A 25602-nucleotide genomic window follows, 5' to 3' on the forward strand; every position below is an offset into this window, starting at 1 on the left:
CTCAACTCATACTTTCCGGATACTTAATCCCACCTTTATAGCCACCCATTTACGCAGTGGCGTTTGGTGTAATCAAAGTACCTTTCCGGTATAAGTGATTTATATGATCTCATGGTCATAAGGACTAGGTAACTATGTATCGAAAGCTTATAGCAAATAACTTAATGACGAGATCTTATGCTACGCTTAAATGGGTGTGTCCATTACATCATTCATACAATGATATAACCTCGTTATTAATAACATCCAATGTTCATGATTATGAAACTAATCATCCATTAATCAACAAGCTAGTTAAGAGGCATACTAGGGACTTCTTTGTTGTCTACATATCACACATGTACTAATGTTTCGGTTAATACAATTATAGCATGATATATAAACATTTATCATAAACATAAAGATATAAATAATAACCACTTTATTATTGCCTCTAGGGCATATCTCCTTCACCTCCTTCGATTACTTCTGTGACGATGTAAGGGCCAATCCACGACGACTCGAGTTTTTCATGGTTTTCTTGATTGAGTCGTAGAACTAAGTCGCCGACCTGAAAGGATCTTGGCCGCAAACGTCGACTGTGGTAGTTTTTCAAGTCTTGGTGGTACTTAGTGACCCGTGATAATACTTCGTCCCGAGCTTCGTCAAGTGCGTCGACATCGTCTTCCAATGCTTTTCTGGAAGCTTCTTCATCGTATTCTGTGACTCTTGGAGAATCATGCTCTATTTCTATCGGCAGTACGGCCTCAGCTCCATGGACCAGGAAAAACGGAGTCTCCTGTGTCGCTGTATTTGGTGTTGTTCGAATACTCCATAACACACTTGGCAACTCCTCTGGCCAAGTATGTCGAGCTTTTTCCAATGGTCCTAACAAGCGCTTCTTGATACCATTGCAGATGATACCATTGGCTTTCTCGACTTGACCATTGGTCTGCGGGTGCGTGATACGTCTCCGACGTATCGATAATTTCTTATGTTCCATGCCACATTATTGATGTTATCTACATGTTTTATGCACACTTTATGTCATATTCGTGCATTTTCTGGAACTAACCTATTAACAAGATGCCGAAGTGCCAGTTCCTGTTTTCTGCTGTTTTTGGTTTCAGAAATCCTAGTAACGAAATATTCTCGGAATCGGACGAAATCAACGCCCAGGTTCCTATTTTTTCCGGAACCATCCAGAACACCCCAGGTGCCCCCCTGCGCCGCCTCTTCGCCTATAAAATCCCTTTCGACCTAAAAACGCAGTACCAATTGACGAAACTCCAGAAAGACTCCAGGGGCGCCGCCACCGTCGCGAAACTCCAATTCGGGGGACAGAACTCTCTGTTCCGGCACCCTGCCGGACGGGGAATTGCCCCCGGAGCCATCTCCACCGCCGTCTTCACCGCCATCTTCACCGCCATCGCTGCTTCCATGATGAGGAGGGAGTAATCCACCTCCGAGGCTGAGGGCTCCGCTGTAGCTATGTGGTTCATCTCTCTCCCATGTACCTCAATACAATAATCTCATGAGCTGCTTTACATGATTGAGATTCATATGAGTTTGTATCACAATTTATCTATGTGCTACTCTAGCAAAGTTATTAAAGTAGTTCTATTCCTCCTGCACGTGTGTAAAGGTGACAGTGTGTGCACCGTGTTAGTACTTGGTTTATGCTATGATCATGATCTCTTGTAGATTGCGAAGTTAACTATTGCTATGATAATATTGATGTGATCTATTCCTCCTACATATGCATGAAGGTGACAGTGTGCATGCTATGTTAGTACTTGGTTTAGTCTGTTGATCTATCTTACACTATAAGGTTACTTAAATATGAGCATTATTGTGGAGCTTGTTAACTCCGGCATTGAGGGTTCGTGTAATCCTACGCAATGTGTTCATCATCCAACAAAAGTGTAGAGTATGCATTTATCTATTCTGTTATGTGATCAATGTTGAGAGTGTCCACTAGTGAAAGTGTAATCCCTAGGCCTTGTTCCTAAATACTGCTGCGTTACTCTTTGCTTGTTTATCGTTTCTTGCGTTAGCATTACTGCTGCAATACTACCACCATCAACTACACGCCAGCAAGCTATTTTCTCGGCACCGTTGCTACTCTTTGCTCATATATATTCATACCACCTGTATTTCACTATCTCTTCGCCGAACTAGTGCACCTATTAGGTGTGTTGGGGACACAAGAGACTTCTTGCTTTGTGGTTGCAGGGTTGCATGAGAGGGATATCTTTGACCTCTTCCTCCCTGAGTTCGATAAACCTTGGGAGATCCACTTATGCGAAAACTTGCTGCTGTTCTACAAACCTCTCATCTTAGAGGCCCAACACTGTCTACAGGAAAGGAGGGGGAACGAAGACATCAAGCACTTTGCTGGCGCCGTTTCGGGAGGAAAGGTAAAAGGTACTCACACTCCGGACCTCGGCTACCAAGCTATTTCCGGCGTCGTAAGTACTCGAAGCTATTTCCTTTAGATCCTGCAATTGCAACTTTTTGTTTCTTGTTTACACTAGTTAGGCATAATGGAAAACATCTGTGAGCTCTTTGTACTATTTCTGAGTCAAGACATGAATGGTTTAATGCGAAAATTAAAAAACCCATGGAACATGTTAGCATGAATACTTTGAACACCATTGTTGCTAATGATATGGAAAATTCTAAGCTTGGGGAAGCTGGTTTTGATGAGCATGATCTTTTTAGTCCACCAAGCATTGAGGAGAAAATTTTCTTTGATGATACTTTGCCTCCTATTTATGATGATTATAATGATAGTAGTCTTTTGGTACCACCTACTATGGAGAGTAAATTTTGTTGTGATTATACTATGCCTCCAACACTTGATGAGAATAATAATGATAGCTACTTTGTTGAATTTGCTCCCACTATTACTAATAAAATTGATTATGCTTATGTGGAGAGTAATAATTTTATGCATGAGACTCATGATAAGAATGCTTTATGTGATAGTTATATTGTTGAGTTTGCTCATGTTGCTACTGAAAGTTATTATGAGAGAGGAAAATATGGTTGTAGAAATTTTCATGTTACTAAAACACCTCTCTATGTGCTGAAATTTTTGAAGCTATACTTGTTTTATCTTTCTATGCTTGTTGCATTATGCTTCTTGAACTTGTTTATTTACAAGATTCCTATGCATAGGAAGCATGTTAGGCTTAAATTTGTTTCATACTTGCCTTTTGATGCTCTCTTTTTGCTTCAAATACTATTTCTTGCGAGTGCATCATTAAAACTGCTGAGCCCATCTTAATGGCTATAAAGAAAAGAACTTCTTGGGAGATAACCCATGTGTTATTTTGCTACAGTACTTTGTTTTATATTTGTGTCTTGGAAGTTGTTTACTACTGTAGCAACCTCTCCTTATCTTAGTTTTGTGTTTTGTTGTGCCAAGTAAAGCCGTTGATAGAAAAGTAAGTACTAGATTTGGATTACTGCGCAGTTCCAGATTTCTTTGCTGTCACGAATCTGGGTCCACCTCCCTGTAGGTAGCTCAGAAAATTAAGCCAATTTACGTGCATGATCCTCAGATATGTACGCAACTTTCATTCAATTTGAGCATTTTCATTTGAGCAAGTCTGGTGCCATTTTAAAATTCGTCAATACGAACTGTTCTGTTTTGACAGATTCTGCCTTTTATTTCGCATTGCCTCTTTTGCTATGTTGGATGAATTTCTTTGATCCACTAATGTCCAGTAGCATTATGCAATGTCCAGAAGTGTTAAGAATGATTGTGTCACCTCTGAATATGTTAATTTTTATTGTGCACTAACCCTCTAATGAGTTGTTTCGAGTTTGGTGTGGAGGAAGTTTTCAAGGGTCAAGAGAGGAGGATGATATACTATGATCAAGAAGAGTGAAGAGTTTAAGCTTGGGGATGCCCCGGTGGTTCATCCCTGCATATTTCAAGAAGACTCAAGCATCTAAGCTTGGGGATGCCCAAGGCATCCCCTTCTTCATCGACAAATTATCAGGTTCCTCCCACGAAACTATATTTTTATTCCATCACATCTTATGTGCTTTTCTTGGAGCGTCTGTTTGTTTGTTTCTATTTTTGTTTTTGTTTGAATAAATGCTTGTGTGGGAGAGAGACACGCTCCGCTGGTTCGTATGAACACATGTGTTCTTAGCTCATAATATACATGGCGAAGTTTTCTTCTTCGTTAAATTGTTATATGGTTGGATTTGGAAAATGATACATGTAGTAATTGCTATTAATGTCTTGGGTAACGTGATACTTGGCAATTGTTGTGCTCATGATTAAGCTCTTGCATCATATGCTTTGCACCCATTAATGAAGAAATACATAGAGCATGCTAAAATTTGGTTTGCATATTTGGTCTCTCTAAGGTCTAGATAATTTCTAGTATTGAGTTTGAACAACAAGGAAGACGGTGTAGAGTCTTATAATGTTTACAATATGTCATTTATGTGAGTTTTGCTGCACCGGTTCATCCTTGTGTTTGTTTCAAATAAGCCTTGCTAGCCTAAACCTTGTATCGAGAGGGAATACTTCTCATGCATCCAAAATACTTGAGCCAACCACTATGCCATTTGTGTCCACCATACCTACCTACTACATGGTATTTCTCCGCCATTCCGAAGTAAATTGCTTGAGTGCTACCTTTAAAATTCCATCATTCACCTTTGCAATATATAGCTCATGGGACAAATAGCTTAAAAAACTATTGTGGTATTGAATATGTAATTATGCACTTTATCTCTTATTAAGTTGTTTGTTGGGCGATAACCATGTTCACTGGGGACGCCATCAACTACTCTTTGTTGAATTTCATGTGAGTTGCTATGCATGTTCGTCTTGTCTGAAGTAAGAGCGATCTACCACCTTATGGTTAAGCATGCATATTGTTAGAGAAGAACATTGGGCCGCTAACTAAAGCCATGATCCATGGTGGAAGTTTCAGTTTTGGACATATATCCTCAATCTCAAATGAGAAAATTATTAATTGTTGTTACATGCTTATGCATAAAAGAGGAGTCCATTATCTGTTGTCTATGTTGTCCCGGTATGGATGTCTAAGTTGAAGAATAATCAATAGCGAGAAATCAAATGCGAGCTTTCTCCTTAGACCTTTGTACAGGCGGCATAGAGGTACCCCTTTGTGACACTTGGTAAAAACAATGCATTGTGATGATCCGGTAGTCCAAGCTAATTAGGACAAGGTGCGGGCACTATTAGTGCACTATGCATGAGGCTTGCAACTTATAAGATATAATTTACATGATGCATATGCTTTATTACTACCGTTGACAAAATTGTTTCATGTTTTCAAAATCAAAGCTCTAGCACAAATATAGCAATCGATGTTTTTCCTCTATGGAGGACCATTCTTTTACTTTCATTGTTGAGTCAGTTCACCTATTTCTCTCCACCTCAAGAAGCAAACACTTGTGTGAACTGTGCATTGATTCTTACATACTTGCTTATTGCACTTATTATATTACTCTATGTTGACTATTATCCATGAGATATACATGTTATAAGTTGAAAGCAACCGCTGAAACTTAATCTTCCTTTGTGTTGCTTCAATGCCTTTACTTTGAATTATTGCTTTATGAGTTAACTCTTATGCAAGACTTATTGATGCTTGTCTTGAAGTGCTATTCATGAAAAGTCTTTGCTTTATGATTCAGTTGTTTACTCATGTCATTACCATTGTTTTGATCGCTGCATTCACTACATATGCTTTACAAATAGTATGATCAAGTTTATGATGGCATGTCACTCCAGAAATTATCTGTGTTATCGTTTTACCTGCTCGGGACGAGCAGAACTAAGCTTGGGGATGCTGATACGTCTCCGACGTATCGATAATTTCTTATGTTCCATGCCACATTATTGATGTTATCTACATGTTTTATGCACACTTTATGTCATATTCGTGCATTTTCTGGAACTAACCTATTAACAAGATGCCGAAGTGCCAGTTCCTGTTTTCTGCTGTTTTTGGTTTCAGAAATCCTAGTAACGAAATATTCTCGGAATCGGACGAAATCAACGCCCAGGTTCCTATTTTTCCCGGAACCATCCAGAACACCCCAGGTGCCCCCCTGCGCCGCCTCTTCGTCTATAAAAGCCCTTTCGACCTAAAAACGCAGTACCAATTGACGAAACTCCAGAAAGACTCCAGGGGCGCCGCCACCGTCGCGAAACTCCAATTCGGGGGACAGAACTCTCTGTTCCGGCACCCTGCCGGACGGGGAATTGCCCCCGGAGCCATCTCCACCGCCGTCTTCACCGCCATCTTCACCGCCATCGCTGCTTCCATGATGAGGAGGGAGTAATCCACCTCCGAGGCTGAGGGCTCCGCTGTAGCTATGTGGTTCATCTCTCTCCCATGTACCTCAATACAATAATCTCATGAGCTGCTTTACATGATTGAGATTCATATGAGTTTGTATCACAATTTATCTATGTGCTACTCTAGCAAAGTTATTAAAGTAGTTCTATTCCTCCTGCACGTGTGTAAAGGTGACAGTGTGTGCACCGTGTTAGTACTGGGTTTATGCTATGATCATGATCTCTTGTAGATTGCGAAGTTAACTATTGCTATGATAATATTGATGTGATCTATTCCTCCTACATATGCATGAAGGTGACAGTGTGCATGCTATGTTAGTACTTGGTTTAGTCTGTTGATCTATCTTACACTATAAGGTTACTTAAATATGAGCATTATTGTGGAGCTTGTTAACTCCGGCATTGAGGGTTCGTGTAATCCTACGCAATGTGTTCATCATCCAACAAAAGTGTAGAGTATGCATTTATCTATTCTGTTATGTGATCAATGTTGAGATTGTCCACTAGTGAAAGTGTAATCCCTAGACCTTGTTCCTAAATACTGCTGCGTTACTACTGCTTGTTTACTGTTTTACTGCGTTACTACTGCTGCAATACTACCACCATCAACTACACGCCAGCAAGCTATTTTCTGGCACCGTTGCTACTGCTCATATATATTCATACCACCTGTATTTCACTATCTCTTCGCCGAACTAGTGCACCTATTAGGTGTGTTGGGGACACAAGAGACTTCTTGCTTTGTGGTTGCAGGGTTGCATGAGAGGGATATCTTTGACCTCTTCCTCCCTGAGTTCGATAAACCTTGGGTGATCCACTTAAGGGAAAACTTGCTGCTGTTCTACAAACCTCTGCTCTTGGAGGCCCAACACTGTCTACAGGAAAGGAGGGGGAACGTAGACATCAGTGCGCAACTGACGCAAAGTGCAGTTTGATGCCCACCTCTGCACAGTATGCCTTGAATTCCTTGGATGTGAAATTACTACCATTGTCTGTGACGATGCTATGAGGTACTCCAAACCGGAAGACGATGTTTTTCACGAACTTGATTGCCGACGCTCTGTCTGGTGAATTTATCGGCTTTGCTTCTATCCACTTGGTAAATTTGTCGACAGCGACGAGCATATACTCGTATCCTCCTGGCGAGGCCTTGTGTAACTTTCCCACCATATCGAGACCCCATTGAGCAAAGGGCCAAGACAACGGTATTGGCATCAACTCCGCTACCGGAGAATGAGGTTTTGCGGCAAATCTCTGGCACGCGTCGCAAGTTCGAACTATCTCCTTCGCATCTTCGATTGCTGTCAACCAATAAAATCCTGCTCTGAAAACCTTGGTCGCGATAGCTCGACTGCTTGCATGATGACCACATATTCCTTCATGTACATCCTTCAGAATTAGCCTTCCTTCTTCGGGTGTGACGCACCTTTGTAACACTCCCGAAATACTTCGCTTGTACAACTCCCCTTTGACCACAGTAAAGGCTTTAGACCGTCTAATAACTCGCCTTGCTTCAACTGGGTTGTCGGGTATTTCTTTCTTTAGGATGTATGATATGTACATTTGCATCCATGGAATCTGCACCATCATTACTAGGTCCTGTTCCTCTTCTTCTTCTAGTGCTTCTTTTGGAGCCCCCTAGGGTTTCTCATCATTCTGCTTCTTCTGTGCTTTCTTCGGCTTTGTAGATCTCTCGGCTATCTCTTCCCAGAACACGCCTGGTGGAATTGCGAGACACTGTGACCCGATGTTTGCAAGAACATCGGCTTCATCATTGCTCAGCCTGCTGATGTGATTTACTTCGCATCCATCAAACAGCTTCTCTAGCTCGTTGTATATTTCTTTGTATGCTACCATACTATCATTGACTGCATCACATTGGTTCATGACTTGCTGAGCCACCAATTGTGAGTCGCCAAATATTTTTATTCGAGTTGCACCACAAGCCTTCGCCATCTTCATTCCGTGTATAAGAGCTTCGTATTCCGCCTCATTGTTAGACGCGTTTGGAAACGTCATCCATAAGACATACTTTAATTTGTCGCCTTCAGGTGATATTAGTATCACGCCTGCTCCAGCTCCCTCTAATCTCTTGGACCCGTCGAAGTTCATAGTCCAGGTTCTCGATAAATCCGGGGGTCCTGTATTTTGTAGCTCCATCCACTCTGCGATGAAATCTGATAGAATTTGCGACTTTATTGCTTTTCTTTTTTCATATGTGATGTCCCGAGGAGAAAGTTCTATTCCCCAAAGGGAGACACGACCCGTAGCCTCTGGATTGTTTAGTATGTTGGATAAAGGCACCTCGTTGACCACTATTATCAGATGCGCCGAAAAATAGTGCCGCAATTTTCTTGCGGTCGTAAACACTCCATATGCTAGCTTCTGGTACTGCGGATACCGCTGTTTTGAAGGCGATAAAACTTCACTGATGAAATATACCGGCCTCTGTACTCCATGGAGTTTTCCTTCTTCCTCTCTTTCGACTACAGCTGTGCTGACCACCTGAGGTGTGGCTGCAATGTATAACGAGAGGGGTTCCTTCTCCTTAGGCGCCACCAAGATTGGTGGTGTCGAAATTGTGCGCTTGAGATCCTCGAAAGCTCTATATGCCTTTTCGTTCCACTGGAACTTCTCTCCTTGCTTGATCAAAGCGTAGAACGGTAACGCCTTTTCTCCTAGCCTGGCGACGAATCTGCTTAAAGCTGCGACTCGCCCAGTTAACTGTTGTATTTCTTTCAACTTTGTTGGCTTCCTCATTGTTACGATAGCTTGAATTTTTTCTGGATTAGCCTCGATCCCTCTTGCTGAATCTAGGAACCCGAGAAGTTCTCCCGCATGGACGCCGAAGGAACACTTCGTCGGGTTCAGCTTGAGGCAGAACTTGTCAAGGTTGTCGAAAGTTTCCTTTAAGTCCTCGATCAATGTTGTCCCCTTTTTTGATGTTATGACGACATCGTCAATGTACACTTGTACGTTTTTTCCAATCTGTGTTGCCAAGCACTTCTGCATCATCCGCTGATATGTTGCTCCCGCGTTTTTCAGACCAAAAGGCATTGTTTTGTAGCAAAACACGCCGTAAGGTGTAATGAACGCTGTCTTGACCTCATCCTCTTCTTTTAACCTGATCTAGTTATAACCAGAATATGCGTCCAGGAAGGAAAGACGTTCACATCCTGCCGTGGAGTCGATGATTTGGTCGATCCTCGGGAGGGGAAAGTGATCCTTTGGACAATGTTTATTGAGACACGTAAAGTCGACACACATGCGTAGGACTTTCATGTTTTTCTTCGGGACCAGCACTAGGTTTGCTACCCACGTGGCCTCTGTATGCAGCTCTTTAATAAAACCAGCTTCTTTGAGTCGATCAATCTCTGACAGCATAGCTTTGCGGTTTGGTTCCGGAAAACGCCGCAAAGGTTGTTTAATTGGTCTCGCTGTTGGATCCAAGTTTAGGTGGTGCTCGGAAAGTTCCCTGGGTACTCCTAGCATGTCAGCTGGACACCATGCGAAGATTTTCCAGTGCTCACGGAGGAACTCGACGAGCGCGCTTTCCTATGCGAGGTCCATGTCTGTTGCGATGGACGTCGTTTTCTTTGGATCTATCGGGTGAATCTGCACCTCCTTTGAATCTTTGGTAGTGTTAAAGTTTGGCTCCCTGAGAGGCCTCCCTACATCTAGCAACACATCATAATCAGTCGTAAGCCTTGACGCCATGTACTCTGCTTGCATCCCGAAATTTTCTGACAGTCGATGAAAATCTTTGTCGCATTTATCGGCTAACGCAAAACTTCCTTTGACTGTAATTGGTCCTTTAGATCCAGGTAACCTCCACAACAGGTACGTGTAGTGTGGTACCGCTATAAACCTGGTGTACGCTGGTCTTCCCAACAAAGCGTGATACTGTGACGGGAAATCCACGACTTCAAACTCCAGCCTTTCTATTATGTAATTTTCTCGGGTCCCAAACTGAACATCGAGATTGATCTTCCCCAACGGATAACTCGGCTTCTCTGGCGTGATACCATGGAAACGTGTGTCAGTTGGTTTCAGATTTGCTAGGGATATGTTCATCTTCCTTAGTGTATCTGCGTACATAAGGTTTAGACTGTTGCCTCCATCTATGAATACTCGAGATACGTCGAAACCTGCAATCACTGCTGGTAAGATAAGTGTTGACTGCCCTGGTCGAGGAAGCCAAAATCTTCTAGGCCGATGCAAGCCAAAGGCGCCTAGCCTACCAAACGCGCCCTTAGTGTTGCTCTTAGAGCATCTCTAACAGATCCCGTATAAATGTGAACTGAAAACCCGGAGTTCAGTTCACCGAACTCATGTTTACTGGTCGGAAAATCGCTGGCGCAGAATAGAGCCCGTAAACAAAAACTGTAAAACAGAAGGCGCAGAATTGAGCCCATAAACCAAAACTGTACAACAAAATATTCTGCTTTACGGGCTATGTTCTGCGCCAGCGGCTTCTGAACCCGTAAAGGTAGGGTTTATCACAGAATGGGCATATGATCAAACTATCAAATGTAAACAACTCATGCGTAGTTCATAGTTTTATATCAAATGACACAATAATAGCAAATAGTTCATAGTTCATGGTAGAAAGTTGCTCATTCTCCTCACCATCTACTCTCACCGCCGGCGTCAAACAGTGGGAGGACTGTCGTGACCATTATCGCCACAACCTCCATGCGTCACCGATCCACCACCACTTGCCTCTTCACAAGCTAGTATTCATCTCTACATGATCTCCGCCGAGGCCTCCTTCCACCACTCCATTTGTTTCTCATTCATGTCCTTTGTGTTCATCATCATGATCTCCCTCTCTTTGTCGCATAGTTGCTTCATTGCTTTGGCCTTCTTCACGTTGATCCTCATATCCTCCAACTTGGTCTTGTTCCTTGCTTCCTCTCGGCTGGCTTCAACCTTTGCAAGACTCACCTCTTTCTTCTTCTCGATGATGACAAGCTTGGTCTCCAAAGTATTGGCCGCTATCACCTCCTTCGACTTCAACAATGCAACCTCCCCCTCGAGCTTCAGCCTCTCTTTGACCTTCTTGTTTCCCTCCGGCTTGTCATTGTTCCAGCCCTCCTTCTCATCCTCGGTATCGTCCAACGCAACCATTGCAGCTTTCTTGGGTGCCATTTCTTCGTCCCTCACTTTCCACTTAGGGAGGTGTTGAAGCACATCAAAGCAATGTCGCATCGTGAAGCTCTTGCCCTTGCTGCCGGCCATGTCTCTATACCTCGCATCATCAATGTGGTCCTACATTTGCAAAATAATTATGAAATCATCAAGGTGTGGTCACCAAACCAAACAAAAATTGTGCCAACATAAAAAGTAAGCTAATTCACTCACGTATTCGTCCATAGTTGCGCCGCTAGGAGGATTCGGCACCACTTGATCGCGTCCCAACGTCCTTGGAGGGATCAGTACGTGCGATCGTCTGGATGGCGAACGCGTGGCATTAGTTTATGGAATTTGTCCTCGATGCGTTGCCAGTAGCGCTTCCCGGTTTGATCAGTGCCGAAGAGTGCATCCATCCCCACGGTGGCCCAAGCTCGGCACAACGTCGCGTCTTCTATTTCCGTGTAGTTGTTCGCCCTTCTTTTCTTCTTCTTTCCATCGTCCTCGACCTCGACCACACCTTCGTCGCCTTCATCTTCTTCCCCATCGCCCCCTTCTTCCCCTTCTTCCCCTTCATCCCCTTCATCCTCCCCATATCCGCCCATCCCAACGTCGAACGGAGCGAGTGGGGTAATATTAACCTCGTGTAACATCTCCATGTACGAGACGTTGCCGTTCCTAACAGTATGCGGCCTCAATTTCTGCTCGCAATTAAAAACGAGATGGAGCTGTAATTTTTACCGTGTTGACCCATCGTCGAGCACGTCCTGGGCATCATTCGTGTTGGCTACCGACGGCGGCGTTGACGGGGATGGGAACGAAGGCAGGGCGCCACGGCTCGTCGTCGTCTTTGATTTTGTTCTCTTCGGCGCCGAATTCTTCGGTCTAGCGCGGGATGCCTTCGGCATCGTCGGCTTCGCTGCGTCCGCCCCTTTGGCGACAGCTGGGACATCACCGCTAGCCGTCGCGACACCGGTTTTCGGAACCACATGCGTTCCCGCGCACCACCACTTGAGGACGCTCCTCGACAAGACCATGGTCGCGATGTCGGCGGGGGTGGTTGGTGTAGCGGGAGCTCCGGCCACCGCATGAGAGGGTGGCGGGGCCTACGAGCTAGCTCCAGCGACTGGCGGGGTCGATTCGAGAGTCATGCCGGCGATATCGGGCGACGGCGGTGCAGAGGATGGTGAGTGTGCGTTTATCGGCGACGGCGGCAGTTGGGAAGAGGTGAAACTTCCGTCGCGCGCAAAATAGGGGTTTTGTTCGGGCTGCGTTCAGTTCGCTTGTTACAGGCCGAGTAAAGGTTCCAGTCTCGCCGAAAACTACTTTATGGTCGCTGATCTGCGCCGATTTGTAAACAAAACCCTTAAATTTGCGGATATTTTTCTGTTTTGCCTAATTGACGGGTTCTGCTTAGAGCATCCCCACTCGTCTCCCCGACGAGGCCCCCGATCGACGTTTTTTCCATCCGGACGGCGTAATTCGGCCCAGTCGCGCCCCCGGTTCCTCGATTTCGTCCAGATTTGGCCCGAAATTCATCCGGCGAGCCCACGCCAACCCCGGTCCCCCGAGGCGCGCTCGGGGACTCCGGACAAAAGAATTTGGTGCGAAAGAGTCGTGTGGATCCTCGAAGTCGGCCACTGGACCGCCAAATCCCGTCGATTTCCCTCCAATTTGCTTGCATGTCCCCATTCTCTCCCGCCGAATCTGTGTAGCCGTCTCCATTCCCCTCCTCCTCCTCTTTCTCGTCCACCACCATGCCGCCGAAGCCGAGGAAGTGGCGGCCGAAGAAGGAGCGGCCGCCGGGTGTGTCCAACGCCGAGTGGGCGGCGGACGAGCTCCGGCGACAGGTCGAAACAAGCAGCAGGGCGGAGAGGGAGAAGAGACTCAACGCGAAGAGGGTGGCGTTGGCGGCGGAGGATGGACAAGCGAGGAAGGTCTCCATGGCCATGAGCATGGGCCATCCTCGCGGCGGCGGCGGTGCCGCCATGTTCCCCGGCCACTGGCCGATCCAAGGTACAAGCACTTCCCCATCGGCTTTCTCCCCTTCGAGCTTCTCCCTGTCCTCGCCTGTCATGTTCCAAGAGGCAACCTACGGCCAACCGTCCAGGTTCACGCCGTCGCCGCCCGATCTCGCCGGTGGCAACCTGAACGAGGGCTTCTCGCCGGCCCTGCGATGAGGGCCACTCCCGTTCGGTGCGACGGCGGCGACGAGGTGATGAACGAGATGATCGACTCCGGCTCGGCGGCCGCCGCTGTGAGCCCGGGGTTCTTCACGCAAGAGGAGGCGAGAGGTACGGCAGCTGCCGCGGAGCGCAACCGGTGGGTGGAGGATGTGGCCGACGAAGCCAGGCCGTCGAAGAAGAAGAGGAAGAACCAACCCAAGTCGAGATCGCCGACGACAACCCGCCGCCGAAGGGAAAGAAGAAGAGGAAGAAGGACGCGCCGCCGGCCGAACCGCGCATCAAATGGATGTCGAGGGAAGAGGAGTGCCTCGCGGAAGCTGGATGACCGTGTCCATGGACGGCATAACCGGGGCAAATCAGTCCTCCGACACGTATTGGCTTCGAGTGAAGGCGGCGTTCAACGAGCGCAAGCTCGTCGATCCCTACTTCAACAAGACGATCATGAACCGGGGAGACAAGGCCATGGCCACCCATTGGGGGATCATACAGACGGCGTGCATCAAATGACACGTCATGCATGAGGAGATCAAAACTACGCCGGTGAGCGGCGAATACTTTGAAGCAAAGGTGTGCACACACCGTCCTCTTTTTTCCCCAGGTGCTGATCGGCGTGAGCTGACCCATATCGCCGTCACTTTTTTCCCTAGGTGCGATGGGCTTTCGGCATGTACCACGACGACACCGGCTCGCAGTTCAAGTTCCTCAACGTCTACTCCCGCATAGAGAAGTGCGAGAAGTGGACGGAAACCCGCACGAGCCTCTCGAAGAGCAAAACCGAACAGTACAACCCCGACGCTCCGCCGCCAGGCTCGTCGGATGGCCACCCGGAACTCGGCCATAAAAAGCTCAAAGATCTCAAAAAGATGGGCCATCCCGCCGAGAGGTTTCAGGCGTCGTTCGACAAGTGCATGGCCGACACGAGGACGCACGCCGCCGGGAGGGCCGACAAGTTCGACGGCAGGTGGAGGGAGATGCTTGCCAACCAAGGCGCCCGGATCGCCCTGCTGAAGACGACGACCGCGGCGAAGAAGAGGAACACAGACTTGATGTTCCTGATGGGCGGTGGCAACACGGAACTGATGGACGAGGAGACGAAGAATTGGTACGAGGGACATCGCAGCGACATCCTCCGACCCGCTCCGACCAGTTCTTCGTCGTCTCCGGCGCCTACCTCGTCGTCCTAACCTACTACGACGTCGAGTGCCGCTGCTTCAACGTCGACTGCGGCCGCGGCGTCGGCCACCGCTTCGACCACGGCGTGTGACACCACCGTGCCAGACGGGACTGCCGACACCCCTGTTTCAGTGTAATTTTCCTCCGATCGCCGATCCGTGGCTGATCCTTTTGCCGATCGAATTTGTAGCGGGACGACGACTTATTTGAATTTCGACTTTATCCGCCGAACTTGGGGTGGACGACTGGAAATATGGTTCTCCCCACGAATTAATTTCGTTCAATCCGGCGATAATTTCGTCCGGATTTCGACGTGGAGAGGCCAAACGAGTAGGGATGCTCTTAGCTGTGGGAGCTGTGGGATGGTGACACACTACAACTCCACCGTTCAGCTGAAGCATACCACCTTCCTCCCTCGTCCCTCACATTCAGTCAGTCAGTCTCACTGGTCTCAGTGTAGCTGCAGCCGATGGTGCCACGCCGGCGAAGACCACCGCCTTCCGTTTTCATTTTCCCGCGATTCCTCCATTCCTCCAACCCGAGATTCCCTCATCCGCGCGCCAAATTTCCAAACCACCATCGAAGCAGCTCCCCGCCTCCGAACCCTAGAACCGCGCCGCCACGTGATTCGGGGTCTCCATTCGCCGCAGAAATGCCACCACGGCGGCTCTCTGCTAAGAGGCGCCGGTGCCGGGCGACTGAGGCCGCTGCGGCGGAGGCGGACGCCCTGATCTCCCTCCCCCCAGATGTCCTCGACGACATCCTCACGCGCGTCGGCATCCGCGACGCCGTCCGCACGTCGGCGCTCTCCCGCGCCTGGCGACGCCGATGGGAGGCGCTCTCGTCCCTCGACCTCAACTTTCCCAGCCTCGGATACGACAAGGTCCCGCTGGGGGCCGTCGACTGCATCCTCCTCCGCTTCCCCGGCAGTGTCCGCCGCTTCTGCGCGAATCTCGACAATGCCTACGCGGGCCGCATCCACGACTGGCTCCGCGTCCTCTGCCGCCGGGGTATTGAGATCCTGGATCTTCGATTCGGCTACGGCTTCGCCCTTCCCTCTTCCGTCTTCTCCTGCAGCCGGCTCACCTCGCTCACTCTCACAAGCTGCGTCATCCCGCTCCTACCCCAAGGTTTCGTGGCATTCCCGGAGCTAAGGAGACTGACTCTCGTATACGTCCAGTTACAAGAATACGGGGGGTACCAACTTGAGGAGATCATAGATACATCCCCGTTGCTTGAGTATCTAAGTCTTATTAGTGTTCTCATCCGTAGCGACTATGTCCGAAAATGGGTGATTCGGGCACCCAATCTCAGGCACTTAGTAGCTTGTTCAGACTATGATGATGATGGCTGGATCCTTAAGAAGTTGACATCCCTGCGTTGCGCCGAAATCGCCTTCACCGTCTTTCTTGTTCACCGCAATTTCGCCAAGTTTCTTTCGGGTCTTGTTCAAGTTACAGAGCTTTCGGTCGTCACGGGCTATATACCGGTAAATTTATTGTTCAAGTTTCTTTCGAGTATATTTTTATCTAATCAATTAAGAACTACTACCTCCGTTCCTAAAGTTATGATGTTTCAAAATGTTTTATATTCTGGAACATTAGGTAGGAGTAGTTCAAGTGGCTCACATCAGAAAATGAGAAGGCCATCATAGCTCTGAATCTGTTAGGCAACAGTAGAGATAACTTGCCCTTATTGGCCTTTAGCTCATAAGGTTGACTACTTACAAAAAATAATGCAGCTAGGATTGGGGAATGGCCTTAGCATGATCTGTAGGCTATATGTTCCTGGATGCTGTAAAAAACTTGCAGGTACTCCATTTTGAAACGCATAACAATTTCAAATGAACCAACGTATCTAGGCGTCTATACTGAGTTACTGACCGATCGACTTATTAATTTGTTTTGGGTTGTATCATGTCTTGCTAAATGCATTGTCCCTTGGGCATGGCTAATATTAACCTGCATATTTTCATTATTTTTTATCATTGTGTTTTAAGTTGTATCTAGACCTCGTAAATAGAGTTAATGTAGTCTTTTTTCCCTCCTGTTTGCTACATACATTGAGTTTGTGTGGTTTTATGGTGTGCTGATCCTTCGAAGATATATAATCTTCGTTTATTTATATAGAAACAGGGTCTGTCCCTTTGTTTGCGTTGCTCCTTGATTCTAGAGATGAATCTGGTTCAGGTCCTTAAATTAACCTATTTTCCTCCAAATTTTCAGTCAAGTGCTAAGATGCCAGAGATTCTATGCAAATTTCACAACTTGAAGATCTTGAAGTTAAACGTGCATTTCTATAAACAACACCCTATCATGTTAACCTTATACTTATTAAAGAGTGCCCCAAATCTTGAAGAACTCAAACTGAAGGTAATTATAAATGTTACCATACTGATTTTCATATTTGCATTGTGAAGGCCATTTTGTTGCTTTGAGTTAATTGCCTTTTTTTACTTATATACTTCAAGATCTATGATGAAGAGGAGCTTGAATTTGAAGCAAATGGAGAGTTTCTGAATGCATTATGGGCTGATGGCATGTGTGCCAACCTTCAGGTTGTGCAGATGAGCGGTATTCATTGGCTTCCAAATGAAATGTCTTTTATAAAGCTCATTCTCTCCAAAGCAAGGGGTCTTCATACATTATCGATTAGTCACAGTGAGGAAATTGTGATGTCTACCGAGGATGCTCTAAATGAATTACTCAGATATAGAAGAGCTTCAACTGAAGCTCAAATCCTATTTAAAGGTAGAGAAACTTAATTTCGCATGGTAAATTTCATCTTATGTATTCTCTTTGTTTGTTCGAAAGGATAGTTTGAAACTTTCATTTTTAAAACCCTTGTTGGTGCATTTCACATTAAATTTCTATATAGTGTGTGTTAGATTCTTAGTTATTCAGTTATACTTTGCTGAAGTTCTTTGTGGCCTTTGTCAAGTTCCGGGCCTGCTATATAGTCATACATCTATGACCTGCCCCAGATATTATCTATTTTCCAAAGTAATCAAAATTGGAATTTTGAACATTCCATTTGCACTTCACTTTTATTGCACTTTGTTACCATTAGGTATGAAGTTGTTTCTATGTAATGTTAAGGTGATCAGATTACTCAGGGTTCAAGAATCATGACATGATTAGGGAGATAAATATGGCACGGGAATGGGGAGCCTTTAATTTTGGTTCAGTTCTACATATGTGTATCAATACCTTTTCTATTTAATTACGGAGTATATAAAAAGTTTGAGTTGGTGCTAGTCCCCCTTTTGGTTAGCTTGGCCAGTGCCTCAATAAGGATACAAGTAATGCCAATGCCATTATTTTCGACATAGCAATCTTGTTGCTTAAAACAAACAAGGGCAGAATCTCTGCTGCATTTCATCAAGGATAAGATAATACGAACACCAACCAGAAATGGGTGAGCCACCTCAACAACTAAACTGTAATGGCAAACTAACACGGTAAGCAGCTTAAACCATTGGACCCTGGATATTGCTTTCTAGGTGCTTGACTTAGATCCACAGCCTTTCGCGTGAGGTATATGATGTTTTCTGGACATGCATGTCTCTGCTGAATTTTACGCCCATTTCTGCTGGTGATCCGTTTGAATGTATACAACATTGCAATATATTTTGGTCACATCTGTTCTCTTTGTATTGTGATGAGCTGCATAAAGAGTGTTTTCGTTTCCACACAGGGAAAACTAAAGACTATTATTAGGTCAGAGACGGATTTCGGGGCATTGCGTGAAACATTTGGACTGTGGAGTGAGTTCGCCTTCTACGAAATGGCTCTACCGGCTTAGAAATGCAGCATGCAGAGAATGGCTTCTCAAGAAACTACATTTTGAGATTAAAAGGCTTGTTGTCAGTACTATTACTGTTGTGAGACATGTGTGATGTGACCTTCTAGACCTCCGCCCATGGGTGGTTCATGGCCGTGATTTGCCAACTTTGTTGTTTGTCTTGGTATGGTATTCAGCAATTTTTTATGTATGAAAGGGCATTGCATAAATCGAAATATCAAAGTAAACAAGATGTGGAACTGCCAGTGACAACATGCCTTTTCGCAAAAAAAAAAAAAAAAAAAAAAACACGCCTTGATGCAAAAAAATGTACTGTAGAAAATAACAAACCTTTGTTTATCTTGATGTGTTGTAAGGAGGGTGACATGTAAGAGTCATCCAAAAATACCGCCTCTGTATTTAATTTCATTGAGAAAACAGAAAGGCAGACCATGCACTTCACATGACAAATATTCCGTGCAAGCTAACCAAAACTGAACTGCAAAAACTGTTCTAGCAACTTTAGTCTACGTACTGGACATTCCTTGAAAACTGGACATCAATATGCAAACACAGCAGATCGCAGAGTATAATAAACTAGAGTAAAGAGCTCGTTAGTCAATGAACTCCAAACTGCACATTTTACTCCATTTACTCGAGAAATATTCATCAGAGAAACATTCCTAGAGGAATGAGTGAATTACTTAAATAAGAAAACCCACAGGCTGGACATCCAGCGTCACCATGAGGTGGCTCGACTCCAGTAGCAACGATTTATCGCGTGTCATATCCATTCTTTAGTACATGCCAGAGCCTGGCTTAATATCAAAAGGGAAAATATATGATCATCCTGCCCCCTTTTTGGGCTTCTGCACCTGATATATTCCCAAACATGAACGGGTCCAGGTAACAACATGCTTAAGAGAAGATTGAAACGTAAGGTTAACTTAGTTGCATCAATACATGATTTCATCAGTTACTATGGTGCAACACGACATGCTTTACGATGACCATCTACTTAGCAAAAAATGATTGGCTGGAGCCTTCCACCAAACTCTATCCTCTATTTACATCAGTAAAGAACATCACGAAGTGGACCCCTTGTTTCCTGTAGTCATGAACGATTCACCACACCCACACTCCCCTTTGGAATTCGGGTTTATGAACACGAACTCGGACCTGCAACAGAAGCCACCGTTAATGACAAAAAAAATGATAAACCAAGGGAGGTGCAACATTAGAACATTACATGCAGAACTAGAAGCCACACCTCAGTGGATCATCGACGTAATCCATCTTAGTGCCGATCACATGCATCAGAGCCTTGGGGTCAATAAGTACTTTCACTCCTTTTTCTTCCACAAGCTCGTCAAACTTCCCTTTTTCTTCTGAAGTATACACAAGGAAAAATCCTTCTTTAGCATGCACAGAAATAACACAGTAAACAAACTAAAGAAAATGTAGCAGGTGGTTCAATCTTCGTGATAATACAATGATGCTACAGTTGATATCTCTACTTGGTCTAGGAAACTAGGCTCAACAGATTGATCTATCTGAGGAGAAAAATAGTACCATGCTGGGTGCACCTCATTAGTTTGTACCAGCATCTGGCCAACACAATGTGATGTTTGGAAGCCCGTGCCTCTGAAGTTGTACAGAAGGACAAGCATTTTTTGTATTACATTGGCCCATGTTTGACACTACTGAACAAACCATCAGATCAGGAACTACTCATGATTGGAGAGATTTTCAACCAGATGATACTAGAGATATTAAACCTGATATCAATTGAACATCATGGCCTAAATAATAATGGATGCTAAGAATACTAGCCTCAACCATTAATCATTTTAGCAACAGGGCGTGTGGGCAGTGTTAAGCAATATAACAGTAATTTCACATTACAAAGTACTGACAAGTTTTGTTCAACTTCTCACCTCTGAAACCTATACAATAATTTCACAAAATGGCATATAAGGGTGTGATTACCTGACCAATTAATTCAAAGGTTTGGTGAGATTATCTGGCCAGTTAGTTCACTATGTATGCTGTGTATATAGCAGTAACATTGCAGACTTCAATGAATGAAATTTTGCAAGATGCACAGCACTGTAGCTTCATCCCTCTTAAATGCTGAAACTTATCTGCTGGAGGTGACGGGAAGAATATAAAAGATCATAACAGCATAATTCAGACCACGAAATACTCATAATTAGAGTATTGTTCAACCAGATGATACAAAGAATATTAAACATGGTACATACATGTTGCATAGCATGCCTAAACGTGAACTGGATGCTAAGAATAGAATACTAGCCTCACTATAAACGATCAAACATTTTAGCAACAAAATACTACATAGTATGAAATCATGCATATTATGTCAGGGTGTGCGGGCAGTGAAGCCATATAACAACAATTTCAAATTGTAAACTACTGAATAAGTTTCGTACATTTTTCAATCCTCTGAAACCAATACAGCAATCCCACGAAATGGCATATCAGGGTGAGATTACCTGACTGATTAATTCACTAGGTTTGGTGAGATTATCTATCCAGTTGCATCACTAGGTTTGCTGTGTATATAGCTGTAACACTGCAGAGTTCTCTGAACAATTTTTTGCAAGATGCAAAGCATGATCGCTTCATTGCCTTTAAATGCTGAAACTAAACGCACCTGCATAATTGAGCGTGTAAGACAGGCCATTGCAGCCGCGCGCTTTGACGCCAAGGCGCAGGTAAGGCCGCTGCCTGAGGTCGAGGAGCTGGCGCACCCTAGCCGCCGCGGCCTCCGTCAAGGTGAGCGCCTGCTTCCGGGCAGCAGGACCCGCCTTCTGCGCCGCGGCCCTCAATGCAGATGACGACATGGTATGCCACCACGGAGATAGGTACCGGACGTTGGCTACAAGAACAACCTGCGCAGCAAGAAAATCGTGAGGGACAGGTGGAATGGAACAGCTAGTGCAAGAACAGGAACGGCATGCCATCATCTGCAGCAAGTCCATGGCTACCAATCGAGGGTTATCGCCGTCAAGCAAGATATACATAACATAGATGACATCGGTAATTCGTTACCGATCCGTGGGTGGATCAATCTCCTAAAGCTATCGAATGGAAGGAATTCAAATGGGGATTCCGATGGAGGACAAGGGGAAAAAACAAGGGTTTCCAGGGCGATTTTGCGATGGGGAGACCATAACAGCAGGAAAGGAAAGGCGCACGAATCAAATACGGAGTAGAATATCTAGACGAACTCAGATTCGAACCGAATCGCTGGGCACAGGTCCTCGCCGCCGCTCACCTGGGGATTACGCCGGACCGGCGGGCCCTTGCCTGCACTGCCTGCTCGCGTCCAGGATCTCCTCCTCCGGCTGCGCCCGCTCGCCTTCCTTTGATTGGACGAGAGAGGTCTCCTCCGCCGCCGAGGCTGCTGGGCTGCCGGCAGCGGCGTGAGATCGCGTGCAGTCGTAATCGCCTTCCTCGGGCTCTCTCCGCTCTCTTCTTTCTATCTCCAGGAAATGGCTCGATGGAAAGAGGCGTCTGGAAATTGCGTAGCATATCACTTGCATTTCTGATTCTAAAAAAAAATAGTTTTATTTTTTTCTGGGCCATCTTGGAATTCAGCCCATGCGTTTGGACGGAATGGTTCGCCCTAACTACGGCCCGATTTAGTGCAACATAGCGGAGTTTCTTTTTAGATTATATTGTAGGCAATTAATATAAAAAAAGATTACACTAACATGTGACAAGCCATAAGCAACGTGACAAAAAAAAAAAAGGAGTTAACGAAATGGGGCCAGCGAAAAATAATATGTTTAGTATTTCTTTTAGACGGATAAAGGATTGAATCGACAACATGTATGCATCAAGTTTCCATAGATTACTGGAAACAAGGTGTTCAACCAGCATATGTTCTAGAGAACGGTTATCTTCCACATTGGTTGTATGCGGGGCAGAAAAACACACGATGCTAGCTTCCACCTTGCGCAATATCTCTGTGGTGAAGATGAAGAAACTCAATTTTGACTTGTAACTATCATGTAACTTGTTGTGACACTAATCCCGGTGCCTCATATTCCCTTCCATTCTTATTTTTTTTGGTTCTTTTCTTCTTTTCAATGGTATGCATATGTGCATATCTCACCTATTTAAATGTGCTAGTTTTCTAAACAAGTTGAACTGGAGTGTGACAATGAAACTTGCTAAATAGTCGAGGGGAGGAGAAGTGATATATGTAAGAAGAAAAGCATTCAAAGTGAGTAGGTGGCAACATTTTTTATTGTGATGAAATGAATTCCCATGAGTTGGTGTGGTTGATACTTGATTTCAGGTTTATTTATTTTATTTCACTTAATTCTTACATAAACATTATCACTCAAATCTTGTTGGTCGATCATATGGGGTGAAAGTGTCCTCCGTAGACAGGATGCACGGTGCAACACGTCATGCATGCGTAGGTGATGCAAACAATGGCATTGTCAGAACAAATGCTATTTTTTTGGAAAATTGAAAACATTTTGAATCTAAAAAATGTGAACTTGATTGATGATTTGTTTTTGTGGTCGTCTTAACTTTGATGAGAGTTTCAAATTAGACCCCATGTTTTAGATTCAAAATCAAGTTCGAAAAACAAGGCCATGGCTACCAATCGAGGGGCAATCGTCATTCATATACAAGGCATATCATCCAGAGGGATGGCATCGCTAGTTCGTTGCCGATACGTGGGTGGATCAATCTCCTAAAACTATCAAATTGAAGGGATTTCAATTCAAATGGGGATTCCGATGGAGAGCACCAAAAACGAGGGTTTCCAGGACGATTTTGCGATGGGGAGACGACAACAGCAGCAACGGAAAGACGTACGAATCAAACAGGATATCTAGACGAACCGAGACACGAACCGAGCCGCAGCTCACCTGGAGATTAGCCCGGACCCCCTGCCTGCGGTGCATGCCCGCGTCCAGGATATATTCCTCCGGCTGCGCCCGCTCGCCTTGCTTGGATGGGATGAGAGAGGTCTTCTCCGCCGCCGAGGGTGCTGGGCTGCCGATAGCGGCGCGAGCTCGCGTGGAGTCGTAATCGCCTTCCTCTCGGTCTCAGGGATTCTTTTTGTTCTCTTCTTTCTATCTCCAAGAAATGGCTCGATGCTACTGAGAGGAAGAGTCGTCTAGAAATTGCGTAGCATATCACTTGCATTTCTGATTGATTAAAAAAACAGCTGTATTCTTTTCTGGGCCATCTTTGTATTCAGCCCATGCGTTGGACGGAATGGTTCGCCCTAACTACAGCTCGATTTAATACAACATAGCGGAGTTTCTTTTTGGACGGTATTGTGGGCAATTAATAAAAAAAAGATTACACTAAACTATGACAAGCCATAATCAACGTGACAAAAAAAGGAGTTAACGAAATGGAGCCACCAAAAAATAATACATTTAGTATTTTTTTAGAGTGCCAAAGGATTGAAGCCACGACATGTATGCATCAAGTTTCCATAGATTACTGGAAACAAGGTGTTCAACCAGCAGATGTTCTAGAGAACGGTTATCTTCCACATTGGGTGTATGCGGGGCAGAAAAACACATGATGCTAGCTAGTCAACCATTTCCACACGTTGCGCAATATCTCTGTGTTGAAGATGAAGCAACTCAATTTTGACTTGCAGTTATTATGTTACTTGTTGTAACACTAATCCCGGTGCCTCATATTACCTCCTATTATCACATTTTTTTTGGTTCTTCTCTTATATTCTCGATGGTATGCATATGTGCATATCTCACCTATTCAAATGCGCTAGTTTTCTAAACAACTTGAGGTGGAGTGTGACAATGAAACTTGCTAAATAGTCGAGCGGAGGAGAAGCGTGGTATATGTAAGGAGAAAATCATTAAATGTAAATAGGTGACAAAACAAATTATTGTGATGAAATATATGCACATGAGTTGGTGTGGTTGATACTTAATTTCAAGTTTTTTTTTTTTGCTTCACCTAACTCTTACATAGCTAGGCATTATTACTCAAATCTTGTTGGACAATCATATGGCGTGAAAGTGTGATCGGTCGACAGGATGCACGGTGCAACAAGTCATGCATGCATAGGTGGCACAAGCAATGGTATTGACAGAATAAATTGTATTTTTCTAAAATTCAAAACATTTTGAATCTAAAAATGTGAACTTGATTTACGATTTTTTTTGTCGGCTTAATTTTGATGAGAGTTTCAAATTCGGCCCCATGTTGGTATGTTTATACAAAAACTTTTTCTTTCGAAGTTACCATCAAGTGTTTTAAGATGTTAATTAAATTGGGCAAGAAGAAAATAGAAGGTTTGGTATGTTTTTGGAACGACATAGGACAAGAGCCTGCGCTGCCTGCCCGTGTCCAGGATCTCCTCCTCCGGCTGCGCCCGCTCGCCTTCCTTGGTTTGGACAAGAGAGGTCTCCTCTGCCGCCGAGGGTGCTGGGCTGCCAGCTGCGGCACGAGCTCGCTTGGAGTCGTAATTGTCTTCCTCTCGGGCTCTCTCCGCTTTCTTCTTTCTATCTCCAGGGAATGGCTCGATGCTATTGGGAGGAAGAGAGGGGTCTGGAAATTGCGTAGCATATATCACTTGCATTTCCGATTCTAAAAAAACAATTGTATTCTTTCCTAGGCCATCTTGGTATTCAGCCCATGCGTTGGACGGAATGGTTCGCCCTAACGACGGCCCGATTTAATACAACATCGCAGATAAAAATTTTAGACAGAGGGCACATCCGACCGATGTAAAATCCACTAAAAAAATCTGGCCGACATAACCATTGTGGACAATTAATAAAATCTTGCAGGGGGAGTTCAGCTTCTTTCCTAAAAAAGGATTACACTAAACTGTGATAAGCCATAAGCAGCGTGACAAAAAAATCCACGCAAAACAAAAACGTGACAAAATTTTTGGGAGTTAATGAAATGGGCCCAGCGGAAAATAACATGTTCAGTATCTTCTTTTTCGAA

General features: G+C 44.9%; 2 protein-coding genes across 3 annotated transcripts; one reads left to right on the forward strand and one right to left on the reverse strand.

Moving 5' to 3' along the window:
- Nucleotides 1-15267: 15267 nt before the first annotated feature.
- Nucleotides 15268-18801, forward strand: LOC127341379 (F-box/FBD/LRR-repeat protein At1g13570-like). The gene is made up of 4 exons (XM_051367216.2): nucleotides 15268-16321; nucleotides 17058-17204; nucleotides 17303-17582; nucleotides 18529-18801. Exons 1-4 carry the CDS (start codon nucleotides 15302-15304, stop codon nucleotides 18549-18551), a joined length of 1470 nt encoding a protein of 489 aa, XP_051223176.1. The 5' UTR covers nucleotides 15268-15301; the 3' UTR covers nucleotides 18552-18801.
- A 656-nt stretch (nucleotides 18802-19457) lies between these two features.
- Nucleotides 19458-22146, reverse strand: LOC127341377 (iron-sulfur assembly protein IscA-like 3, mitochondrial). 2 transcript variants are annotated; one of them, XM_051367214.1, is made up of 5 exons: nucleotides 21917-22146; nucleotides 21293-21530; nucleotides 20188-20259; nucleotides 19886-20003; nucleotides 19458-19794 (listed from the first exon to the last, which is right to left on the reverse strand). In XM_051367214.1, exons 2-5 carry the CDS (start codon nucleotides 21480-21482, stop codon nucleotides 19701-19703), a joined length of 474 nt encoding a protein of 157 aa, XP_051223174.1. In that variant the 5' UTR covers nucleotides 21483-21530; nucleotides 21917-22146; the 3' UTR covers nucleotides 19458-19700. The 2 variants fall into 2 exon arrangements, with proteins under 2 accessions (XP_051223174.1, XP_051223175.1); XM_051367215.1 differs by lacking the exon at nucleotides 20188-20259 and having other exon boundaries at nucleotides 21917-22139.
- Nucleotides 22147-25602: the final 3456 nt, after the last annotated feature.

Source organism: Lolium perenne, chromosome 3 (genome assembly GCF_019359855.2).
Source record: "Lolium perenne isolate Kyuss_39 chromosome 3, Kyuss_2.0, whole genome shotgun sequence".
NCBI classification, from domain to species: domain Eukaryota; kingdom Viridiplantae; phylum Streptophyta; class Magnoliopsida; order Poales; family Poaceae; genus Lolium; species Lolium perenne.